This window comes from Xenopus tropicalis, chromosome 10 (assembly GCF_000004195.4).
Source record: "Xenopus tropicalis strain Nigerian chromosome 10, UCB_Xtro_10.0, whole genome shotgun sequence".
NCBI classification, from domain to species: Eukaryota; Metazoa; Chordata; class Amphibia; order Anura; family Pipidae; genus Xenopus; species Xenopus tropicalis.
In genome coordinates this window covers 11,036,072-11,048,434 of record NC_030686.2, presented here as the reverse complement: position 1 = coordinate 11,048,434, position 12,363 = coordinate 11,036,072, and the positions used below count along the sequence as shown (strand labels likewise).

At 47.2% G+C, this 12,363-nt stretch overlaps 1 protein-coding gene across 3 annotated transcripts in view; it reads right to left on the bottom strand.

Moving 5' to 3' along the window:
- The window catches only part of arhgap23 (Rho GTPase activating protein 23), a 72,865-nt gene that overhangs the window by 29,280 nt on the left and 31,222 nt on the right, over window positions 1-12,363 (bottom strand). For all 3 annotated transcript variants that reach the window (XM_002940156.5, XM_012952736.3, XM_004918665.4), the window contains exons 2-7: window positions 6,315-6,491; window positions 5,848-5,866; window positions 3,702-3,800; window positions 2,926-3,004; window positions 2,115-2,169; window positions 565-1,816 (exon numbers count right to left, since the gene is read on the bottom strand). In XM_002940156.5, coding sequence (XP_002940202.2) covers window positions 565-1,816; window positions 2,115-2,169; window positions 2,926-3,004; window positions 3,702-3,800; window positions 5,848-5,866; window positions 6,315-6,491 — 1,681 coding nt within the window. The remainder of the gene's footprint in view (window positions 1-564; window positions 1,817-2,114; window positions 2,170-2,925; window positions 3,005-3,701; window positions 3,801-5,847; window positions 5,867-6,314; window positions 6,492-12,363) is intronic.

Sequence of the window (12,363 nt, the reverse complement as noted above, 5' to 3'; positions counted from 1 at the left end):
TTTTAATAGTCTTGGAACAATCAGGGTACATTTAGGGTGAAGACAAACGGAGCTACTTGGTAGCAGCTACTAGTCAAGGTTACTAGACACCAGAAAATCCCCTGCCATAGACAATACTGAGAATTGCCTCTGCTAAACACACGTAGAGACAATTATCAATAAATGATCAGCATTGTCTGTTTTAGTAGCTGTGACAAGTAGCTGCTACTAGTAGCTCCATGTGTCTTCACCCTAAGGGTGAAGACACACAGAGCTACTTAGTAGCAGCTACTTGTCACAGCTACTAAACTCCAGAAAATCCCCTGCCATAGACAATACTGAGAATTGCCTCTGCTAAAACACACGTAGAGACAGTAATCAGTAAATGATCAGCATTGTCTGTTTTAGTAGCCGTGACAAGTAGCTGCCACTAGTAGCTCCGTGTGTCTTCACCCTTAGCTACATGTTGTACATGTATAACTGTGTATGTGACAAATAAAAGGAACTATCTATCTATCTATCTATCTATGTATCTATCGATGGGGTTTGGATTAGTTCTGGATAATTGTGGGTGCAATACTCTACCTATGAAAGGTATGGATGCCAGAGGCTCCTCTGAGGGGGGCAGTGGTGGCACCCTTTGCAATGGCCGCTCTCTGGGAGCCTCTTCACTAACTGAGGTAGACGTTGGGGGCTCTACATCCTTCACTTCTGTTGGAAAGTGTAAATTGACTTGGCGTACTGCAGTGGTAGCCTTTCGACCAGAAGGGGGTTTCTGCCTCAGGACCACCTCCTCCCGTCTCTCCTGTGTGGAGCAGCTGTCATCTGTGGAGCTGGCCGATACCGCAGACTCTCTCCTCTCTGGCAGAGAAGCTGGAGAGCCAGAATACTGCTCAGTCCGGAAGGTGGGGAGGCCGCTAAAGGCAGTTTCCCGGAAGGAAAAGGCATTTAGAAGTTCAGTTCGTCTCTGGAATGAGGGACTGTAACTACGGTATCCAATGTACCCAGAATCCCCGGAGCTGGGGTGTGGCTGAGGGGGCTTCGTTGCTTCCCTTAGGCCAGGGGATACTGTTTGGCTTGGGCGAACACGAGAGGGTGCTTGGGAAGAATGTAGTGGTCTGTCCTGTGGCCAGATGCGGTGCTCATAAGGTGGTGAAATGAGAGCACTTAAGTTTAGTTTCTCTGCGGATGTACCAAACTGAGCCAGGAAGTTGTCAGACTGTGCCCGGTGACCCCAAGACTCATACAATGGAGCCTGATGAAGAGTGTCCTGGGATACGCTGTGAGGCCAGTTGCTTAGGTGAGTGGTCTCTCCTAGCCGGTCCTGCGACGCACTGCGTCTTCTTGGGGGTAAGGCGGAGCCCCTTCTAGGGGCCTGCTGGGACATCCAGCTGCACAGTGCCTGATGTCGCTCCCACGGACTCACCCACCGCGGGCTGGCCAGTCGCTCCCAGGGTTCAGGCGAGACATTGCGTGGCGCATCTTGCATATAACGAGAGTGCCATCCGTGACTGCTGTGGGGCGGCCCAGGACCCCTGAATCTGTCTGAAGAGGACGGTGACCCCTGGAAGGATCGAGCCTGCGAAAGAGAAGTGGGAGCAGTCCGTGGGTAATTGTCACGGTGGGCAGGGCTGCCTCTTGGCACTTCACTGTGAACAGGGCTCCTAATGGCAGTCGCATCGGCAGAGTTTGGGTGATGGTACCGAGAAGCAGGCGCGTACCCAGAAACAGGCTCGTGAGTCCGCCACGGGTAGTAAACAGGTGGGGGCTCGGGGATACTGTGGGCACCACCTCGATATGGCTCATTGCCTTTCAGATAAGCATCCTGGGAATAGGCCTGAGGAAGGGAATAAAGAGTGATAATAAAAGGTACAGAAATATGGAAAGAGGGGTTTGACAAGACTTTGAATCATCTATAAAAAGAAATATATGGAAAGCTGTCCCTATAATATAAACCATTCTCTATAAGTATCTGTAAGTTTGCCAAGAGTCAGGTAGGAAGGGATGTCGTTTCTTCCATCGCTTCCTTTGTTACTTCTGGAAATGAAACACTTGGGCTCTCTCGATCCCCCTACAATGCAATGATAGTACAGTGCGACATGCAGGTTATATGATGGGCAGTGCCCAGGGCTCACCAGCTGTAATATATCTTCATCCCGGGGCATAATGGAGAGTTCCAGGGTATCGTCACTGCAAAACCAAAGAACAGCCGTCAGGCCAATGGCCACACATACGGAAGGGCACTGGAGCAGCAAAATAACAAATACATTCGGTAGAATTCTGACGTTTAAAACTTAAAATTCTGCCTTTTAAACTCATAATTCTGATTTAAACTCTTAATTATAAATTTAAAAAAACATTATTAAGTTTTGATTTTGAGTTTTTTTTACAAGCCCAGTGCTATTCCATACATACAGACATGCCGGAGACACACAGACATGCCGGAGACACACAGACATGCCGGAGACACACAGACATGCCGGAGACACACAGACATGCCGGAGACACACAGACATGCCGGAGACACACAGACATGCCGGAGACACACAGACATGCCGGAGACACACAGACATGCCGGAGACACACAGACATGCCGGAGACACACAGACATGCCGGAGACACACAGACATGCCGGAGACACACAGACATGCCGGAGACACACAGACATGCCGGAGACACACAGACATGCCGGAGACACACAGATATGCCGGAGACATACAGACATGCCGGAGACAAACTGCCCACGGATTTTTGTAGCCACATTTCCGCACAGTGCTGCCTGCCAATAGGAATAATATCTGTTTCCTTCTCTTACTGTGCCGCGGTGCATGGTATCTACCACCCTGTGGCTCATTATGTACAGTATGTTTAACATGTACTGGGGTGCATATTATTTCATAGCTGGACACACGTCCGGTATTCATCTGAATGGCTTTGCCCGTGTACCTGTTCTGTATGAGTGCAATAACTTGTGAGTATGTTTTTCCGATGATGCTCTCGCCATTCACCTTCACCAGTCGGTCACCTGTAAGAGCAAATGAGAGTCCGTTACCCGTTCTGATCTGCCCAGTAGGCACAGCGCTGCTATATCTTTGCTACATTCAAGGAGTACATGACTGCAGATACACATATAGGGTTTATAAATCACACTTGATATCTGTATTCACCAGTGTACTTGCCCTTTAAATCCCTAGGGTTCATGCACCTAAGTAATGTATGTTACAGAGTTAATAGGCTTGTGCTGCAGGGGTGGGCCAAGCCCACCAGATGCCCTAGGCAACCCAGCCGCCCCTGTACCTTGGAAGCCGCACAATGACAGGGGCAAGGGAGCTGGGATTACTGGTAGGCAGAGGTACCTGCCTAGCTCCCCCCTAATTGTTGTACTCTGGACCAGCAAACCCGACCCCCATTAAACAGGAAGTGCTGTTGCTGCAAAATGGAAGTGACATCATCAGATGTGGGAGGGTTTAAAAAATGATCTAAAATGTTTAAAGGAGCAAAATATAGATAATATAATATAAAATAAGAAATTATTATAATACCTGCATACCGACATCTATACCCACATCCGGAAATCCTACCCGCAACCCACAGGGTACCTGCTTCTCTACCTGCTTCTCTTAAGGGTAACCCGTGAGTACCCAACCTGCTGTAAGACTCTACTCCGCACTGTGCCACCGGCACCAGTTGGGTTTATCCCATTATGGGCCCTTTCCTCTTACCTGTGCACAGTCCTGCCTTCTGGGCTGGGCCTCCTTCCTTCACCTGTTTGACAAAGATGGTGTCCATAGGCTCCAGTTGACTGGCTGCCGAGGGGAGATCTGTCATTGGAGAAATGTTGGAAGGAATAGGAAATGAAATAAAAGAAACAGAAGCAGCAGAGAAGTTAAATGAACAGAGAGTTTGGGTAAGGGTTTCCTAAATCAGCAGCGATCTTATTAAAATAGGAAAAATATGTTTCTTTTGCATTCCAGAGAGAGAAAAGTGTTTGTAACAATGCCATGGCTCAATGTATAGGGTATATACTGGCCAAAAGGCCTTGGGGGGGGGTTCTGCCTCTTTTCTTCTTTTTTGAAGCTATTATCTACCAATATTCAATTTAACATAAACACAACAGTACAATAGTGGGAAAGAAGGAACGAAGAGAATAAAAATAAGAAGATGGACCCCAGATCTCTTCTAATTTATCAGGGCATCCTCGTGCCAAGTATACCAGCTTTTGCCTCGGGTGGGGATTCATTTACCAGCGTCTTCCAAAAGACCTGGAATTTTCTGTAATTTGGATCTCCATATCTATTTAAACTTGAAATAAACCCAATAGGGCTGTTCTGCCCCCAATAAGGGGTAATTATATCTTAGTTGGGATCAAGTACAGGTACTGTTTTATTATTACAGAGAAAAGGGAATCATTTAACCATTAAATAAACCCAATAGGGCTGTTCTGCCCCCAATAAGGGGTAATTATATCTTAGTTGGGATCAAGTACAGGTACTGTTTTATTATTACAGAGAAAAGGGAATCATTTAACCATGAAATAAACCCAATAGGGCTGTTCTGCCCCCAATAAGGGGTAATTATATCTTAGTTGGGATCAAGTACAGGTACTGTTTTATTATTACAGAGAAAAGGGAATCATTTAACCATGAAATAAACCCAATAGGGCTGTTCTGCCCCCAATAAGGGGTAATTATATCTTAGTTGGGATCAAGTACAGGTACTGTTTTATTATTACAGAGAAAAGGGAATCATTTAACCATTAAATAAACCCAATAGGACTGTTCTGCCCCCAATAAGGGGTAATTATATCTTAGTTGGGATCAAGTACAGGTACTGTTTTATTATTACAGAGAAAAGGGAATCATTTAACCATGAAATAAACCCAATAGGGCTGTTCTGCCCCAATAAGGGGTAATTATATCTTAGTTGGGATCAAGTACAGGTACTGTTTTATTATTACAGAGAAAAGGGAATCATTTAACCATGAAATAAACCCAATAGGGCTGTTCTGCCCCCAATAAGGGGTAATTATATCTTAGTTGGGATCAAGTACAGGTACTGTTTTATTATTACAGAGAAAAGGGAATCATTTAACCATTAAATAAACCCAATAGGACTGTTCTGCCCCCAATAAGGGGTAATTATATCTTAGTTGGGATCAAGTACAGGTACTGTTTTATTATTACAAGGAAAAGGGGATCATTTTCAATAACTAGAATTATTTGCATATAATAGAGTCTATGGGAGATGATGTTCCTGTAATTTGGCAGTTTCTGGATAACGGGTTTCCGGATAACAGATCCCATACCTGTATTGCTTTTTTTGCATAACAAAATAGTTGTATGGAGCAAAGTTAAGTGTGGGTTCTGCCTTTTTAAAGGAAAGGAAATGATGTTCCCTTTCACCGAGCCCCTGTATAACTTTTTATTCTCATATTATCTTGGGGTTTTGAGTCAGAACCAATGGGGTTTCTTTTAGGGATAGTGTGGGATTGGCAGCCCTGGGAGGTACCAGAATTCTGTATTGTGGGGGGCATGACTATTGGGCTTTATTGCTGCCTTTCGTCCCTAGGAAGGTGCTGAGGGCAGTTGTTAATAGTTTATAGTATATCTGTAACCTTCTTATGAACAAAAGGGTTGAAAGAAATATCCAAAAATCTCTGTATTTAATAAAGAGATTTCTGGATATTTCTTTCAGCCCTTTTGGTTCGTAAGGGTTACATTGACGGGAGCTATGTACAATTTAAATGAGAAATTAGGTAAATGGTGAGAGAAGGAGGGTTATGGGTGAAGGAGTGGGCGACAATTGCACCCAGCACCCTTAAGGGTAGAAGCTAGTAGTAGTACAAGAAAGAAAACAGAGAGCACCTACCTGCGCCTCCATCCTCCTCCTGCAAAGAAGCACAAAGCCCGGTCAGTAAGAGTCAGTGACCCACCCACTCCACTATCACTTCCACCAAGGAGCAATATACAGTGCATAAAGTACCCCCTATTGTAAGATATAGGGATATTATAAGCCACCAAGCATGACCATATGGAACTCCCAGGCGACTTCATATTTTACAACAGGGGGTACTTTATTATAATATACAAGTTTTAGTGAGTCATGTGACAGAAATGACATCACTAAGCTCCAATTATAACTGATGACATCACTAAGCACTGTTTATAAGGATAGAATTTACAGTTTGGTCCCATAGGGTAATGCCCAAAGTGTATATAAATGTAGAGTATATGTTACATGCAGTGTCCAGGCACACCCACATACCAACTCATGTGGAACCCACCCAGTAACCCTTTACTGGGTGGGTGTCTCTGGCACCCAGAGCATGTACCTACCTTGTGGACAGAGGTCACGGCAGATTCCGGTGGGTACACTATGAAGTGGCGCAGGGTGAATCCGAAGCCATGCTGGCTCTTCCTGATGACCAGCGTTCTGGGTCCGACCCAGTGGAAGGACTCGTCCAGCGGCGGAGAAGTGCTCGGGCAGCCCCCATCCCGCGGCACCACGGGGGTCTGGAGAAGAAAGGGGACAGGCAGCTATAAATGGCAGCAGAGAACGTGAGTGGTTTTTATTCTATCTGGCTATGTGCCGATAACATGGCAGCGGGCACAGGCCTATGCTATAGTGCGTTGTCAGAAATGGAACAGATCTTTGCTCTGCCACTTACACAGATCCTTTCACTGATGTGCTTGGGGGCTCCTCACCCCGTACCCTACACACGCACCCCCACCCACTCTGTTTTGTAGAATGTCACCCCAAACTGCTGACGTTAGCGCCAGTGCCCTCTGCGGGCAGCACATTAAATTAATATCCCCAGCATCCTTTTAATTAACCCATTAACACTGTCGGCATGACGATTGCATCACTGCTATGCTATTGGGCCAGGAGGGGAGGGGTCCGTGACAGACAGAGACATCCTGGAAATGAGTCAATTCCACACACAGCTGAGCTGATGAGCGCACAGGGCCCCAAGGACACGGCCGCAAACAATGCCCAGCTGGCACCAAGAGGCTTTATCCATGTGAAGAGGAGGGCAGCAGCCTGACCATGATACCCCCTGCCAGCAGTATCAGCGTGTGGTTTATTCACACAGAGAAACCCAATGCCACATACCCAGCGGCACAAAGCAGGGAGGCTGTCTGAATACACTGCTCCCACCTGGGTCTCTACCTGGGTACTTACCGGGAGCGGGGCAGGATGCCAATAATATGGCACCCATTTATAGCTCTAAAGCTGCTAATGAACTACAACTTCATCCTCAGTACCCCATTCTAATGGCATCATGAGCCCCAGTGGTGACAATTCAGTTAAACATTCCCGCAGGGTGTTAGTTTGTACCAGTGATAACCCACTCCTACAGCGGGGAGAGGTACAGGGCTGTCTGCACTACAGGGGGGGATAGGTACAGGGCTGTCTGCACTACAGGGGGGGATAGGTACAGGGCTGTCTGCACTATGGGAGGGGGGATAGGTACAGGGCTGTCTGCACTACAGGGGGGGATAGGTACAGGGCTGTCTGCACTACAGGGGGGGATAGGTACAGGGCTGTCTGCACTATGGGAGGGGGGATAGGTACAGGGCTGTCTGCACTACAGGGGGGGATAGGTACAGGGCTGTCTGCACTACAGGGGGGGATAGGTACAGGGCTGTCTGCACTACAGGGGGGGATAGGTACAGGGCTGTCTGCACTACAGGGGGGGATAGGTACAGGGCTGTCTGCACTATGGGAGGGGGGATAGGTACAGGGCTGTCTGCACTACAGGGGGGGATAGGTACAGGGCTGTCTGCACTATGGGAGGGGGGATAGGTACAGGGCTGTCTGCACTACAGGGGGGGATAGGTACAGGGCTGTCTGCACTACAGGGGGGGATAGGTACAGGGCTGTCTGCACTATGGGAGGGGGGATAGGTACAGGGCTGTCTGCACTACAGGGGGGGATAGGTACAGGGCTGTCTGCACTACAGGGGGGATAGGTACAGGGCTGTCTGCACTACAGGGGGGGATAGGTACAGGGCTGTCTGCACTACAGGGGGGGATAGGTACAGGGCTGTCTGCACTACAGGGGGGGATAGGTACAGGGCTGTCTGCACTACAGGGGGGGATAGGTACAGGGCTGTCTGCACTACAGGGGGGATAGGTACAGGGCTGTCTGCACTACAGGGGGGGATAGGTACAGGGCTGTCTGCACTACAGGGGGGATAGGTACAGGGCTGTCTGCACTACAGGGGGGGATAGGTACAAGGCTGTCTGCAATATGGGAGGGGGGATAGGTACAGGGCTGTCTGCACTACAGGGGGGATAGGTACAGGGCTGTCTGCACTACAGGGGGGGATAGGTACAGGGCTGTCTGCACTACAGGGGGGCTAGGTACAGGGCTGTCTGCACTATGGGAGGGGGGATAGGTACAGGGCTGGCTGCACTATGGGAGGGGGATAGGTACAGGGCTGGCTGCACTATGGGAGGGGGATAGGTACAGGGCTGGCTGCACTATAGGAGGGGGGATAGGTACAGGGCTGTCTGCACTACAGGGGGGGATAGGTACAGGGCTGTCTGCACTACAGGGGGGGATAGGTACAGGGCTGTCTGCACTACAGGGGGGCTAGGTACAGGGCTGTCTGCACTATGGGAGGGGGGATAGGTACAGGGCTGGCTGCACTATAGGAGGGGGGATAGGTACAGGGCTGTCTGCACTACAGGGGGGATAGGTACAGGGCTGTCTGCACTACAGGGGGGCTAGGTACAGGGCTGTCTGCACTATGGGAGGGGGGATAGGTACAGGGCTGGCTGCACTATGGGATGGGGATAGGTACAGGGCTGGCTGCACTATGGGAGGGGGATAGGTACAGGGCTGGCTGCACTATAGGAGGGGGGATAGGTACAGGGCTGGCTGCACTATGGGATGGGGATAGGTACAGGGCTGGCTGCACTATGGGAGGGGGATAGGTACAGGGCTGGCTGCACTATGGGAGGGGGGATAGGTACAGGGCTCTCTACAACATGAAAGGGGGATAAGTACAGGACTGGCCAGACTACAGGGGGATAGGTACAGGGCTGGCTGCAGCAAGGGAGGGGGGATAGGTAGAGGAATGGCTGCACTATGGGAGGGGGATAGGTATATCTGACTGACAACAAGAGCAAATACAGGCAGAGCCAATGCAGTCCTCGCCTGGCAGAATTTTTGGCCAGACGTTGGTCAGGCAGGCCCACTGTAGGGCCCCATACACAGATCAATAAGCTGCTGACTTGGTGTATGGCCACCTTAACAATCACTTGAATTTAGGCCATTCCCTCAGGACTACTGGCCCACAGAGATTTAAAAATCTAAATGGACCCAAGAAACCCCCCAGAAGCACACAGTACATACCATAAATAAGCCTTTAAAAAGTTCCATGCTATAATATTACATCTGGAACCTATTAGGCATATTAAATATCACTGAGAAATACTCTGACCATATAACATCCCATAGAATTCTGGGACTACATACCCCGGCATCCACTGACAGTCAATAAATCAATACTACAGCATGAAATGCTTATTACTAGGGTTATATTACCCCGGAGTGATGTCACAATGGTCACATAATACAGGTGCAATCATCCCTCTCCCAGGCCAGTGAGTTAATGCTGCGCATAGAATATAATAATCCCCAAATGAAAATAACAAAGCATATTAGAAGTCACCTTGGTAATTCAAGAGTGGAATTATGGCATTCTCCTGCAGCCTTGTGACTGGGTGATTAAGAGTCTCCTTGTGGCTTCTGATGCCCTTATAATTGTATTATGTATATATATATATATAGTCTTTTAAATATATTTATTATTATTATTACATTATTTTTGATGTATATATATATATATATATATATATACACACACACCCGATTCTTCTATTTTCCCACTGCACCCTCCCTCCTACACAGAATGGGCACCCAGCACCCTGACACCCACACAAAGCGGGGTGCCCATAATGAGCCCGGCCCATCCATGTGTTGCTCTGTGTATGGGAAGGGGCCCGTGTGTAGAGCCTTTCATACACTGATGGGACTGGGGACTCGCAAGGACAAAAGCTCCTTTTTGTGAGACTGGATCACATGCCGATGAGGAATAGCAGAGAAGCAGTAACTACACTGAGGGTTTTTTCCACTATTCCCCCCACTCCCTATAGATAATCTGAAGCCAAATAGAGCGGCCACTGTAGCACAAAGCTGGAGATAGAAGCTTCTGATCCCATGGAGGTACTGGATATCGCCCGGGACACCACCCTGGGACACCACCCCAGGACACCACCCCGGGACAGCACCCGTATTCCTCTTTGTTCAGCACAATGCAGCACCCTCTGTATAGAACCTTCCTTTTGTTCCCTTTGCAACAAATACAGAACTTTCCATAGAAGACAAGGGACATGCAATGTTTGTTTGCTGTGCACCATCCACATCACTAGAAAAACCCATTTTAGACTGTAAGCTCTTGCCCCAACAGTCGTCATTGTCACTATTTCAACGTGGTGTCTAACTAGTATGGTCATTTGTGCCCCCATACTGCCCTGCTACTATGGTTATTAGGTCCCATAAAGAATATCGGTATCTTTGTAATGACCAGTTGTTATTTGTGCAGATGGGGGAGCACTAGGGGAGACCTACTTTGGACTACCGGGGTCCATCAGGAAGCCAGAAGTGGTGCAGCAAGTCCCACAGGGGTGTATGGTTCTGTACAGGGGGGCCCCATGCATAGTTGGGGCCCGTGGCATATTTTGCTCTAGGGTCTGTAACCCTCTAGTTACGCCACTGGATAGCCAATCCCCAGCCTCTGTGCTTTATTAGAGTGGCCTTTAATTGTTTTATTGCTGTATCTATTTGTTTCCATCAGTTGGGCACTTCTGACTCGCATTGTGGCCTTAACCTTAGATGACAAAGAAGGGTCCTAAACCCATATTCATTGGTGACCCCCCCAAGTAACCCCTCCTAAAGCAGCTGAGCTTGCTTTGTACCCTTGGAAGCACTAATAAATGCCAGGAAATAAACCGTCTGGCCTTTCGCCAAAGTCTAATAAATGCCCCTGAGAATAAATGGGCGTTTCTGCAAATTGGGCCATTGTCAGGCTGAAGCTGAGCAGCAGTAATGAGGGTACAGGTATCCAGCATGGGGTCCTCCCGGCAACAGTAGCCAAAATCCCCACTGCGCTGGCCGTGTCAGTTTCACTGTTACAAGCCAGAATAAGGGGGGGTAAATGCTACCAGAGAAAACCAGACCCCCGGCCTAGTTACCTCAGCCACAGAGCAAAGTAGGGCAGCCTCCATGTCCCTGAAATACACGGAATCATTGGAAATTCACGGAAAGATTATAATTGAAAAAGATAAGATGATTAGGATGAGTAGCTAAACACGCCTGCGGCAAACAGAGAATGGATATGGAGGATTAAACAGAAATATTTCCATATTTCCAGCTTAGATTCAGAACCAAATGGACAATGATAGGAACATACCAGCTAAACTGTGCTAAATGTATTCTGTGATTTTTATTGAGCTCAAAATCAAAAGCGGAAAGGCCATCTCCCATAGACTCCATTATAAGCAAATAATTCCAATTTTTCAAAATGATTTCCTTTTTCTCTGTAATAATAAAACAGTACCTGTACTTGATCCCAACTAAGATATAATTACCCCTTATTGGGGCAGAACAGTCCTATTGGGTTTATTTAATGGTTAAATGATTCCCTTTTCTCTGTAATAATAAAACAGTACCTGTACTTGGTCCCAACTAAGATATAATTACCCCTTATTGGGGGCAGAACAGTCCTATTGGGTTTATTTCATGGTTAAATGATTCCCTTTTCTAAGTAATAATAAAACAGTACCTGTACTTGGTCCCAACTAAGATATAATTACCCCTTATTGGGGGCAGAACAGTCCTATTGGGTTTATTTCATGGTTAAATGATTCCCTTTTCTAAGTAATAATAAAACAGTACCTGTACTTGGTCCCAACTAAGATATAATTACCCCTTATTGGGGGCAGAACAGCCCTATTGGGTTTATTTAATGGTTAAATGATTCCCTTTTCTCTGTAATAATAAAACAGTACCTGTACTTGGTCCCAACTAAGATATAATTACCCCTTATTGGGGGCAGAACAGCCCTATTGGGTTTATTTAATGGTTAAATGATTCCCTTTTCTCTGTAATGATAAAACAGTACCTGTACTTGATCCCAACTAAGATATAATTACCCCTTATTGGGGGCAGAACAGCCCTATTGGGTTTATTTAATGGTTAAATGATTCCCTTTTCTCTGTAATAATAAAACAGTACCTGTACTTGATCCCAACTAAGATATAATTACCCCTTATTGGGGCAGAACAGCCCTATTGGGGTTATTTCATGGTTAAA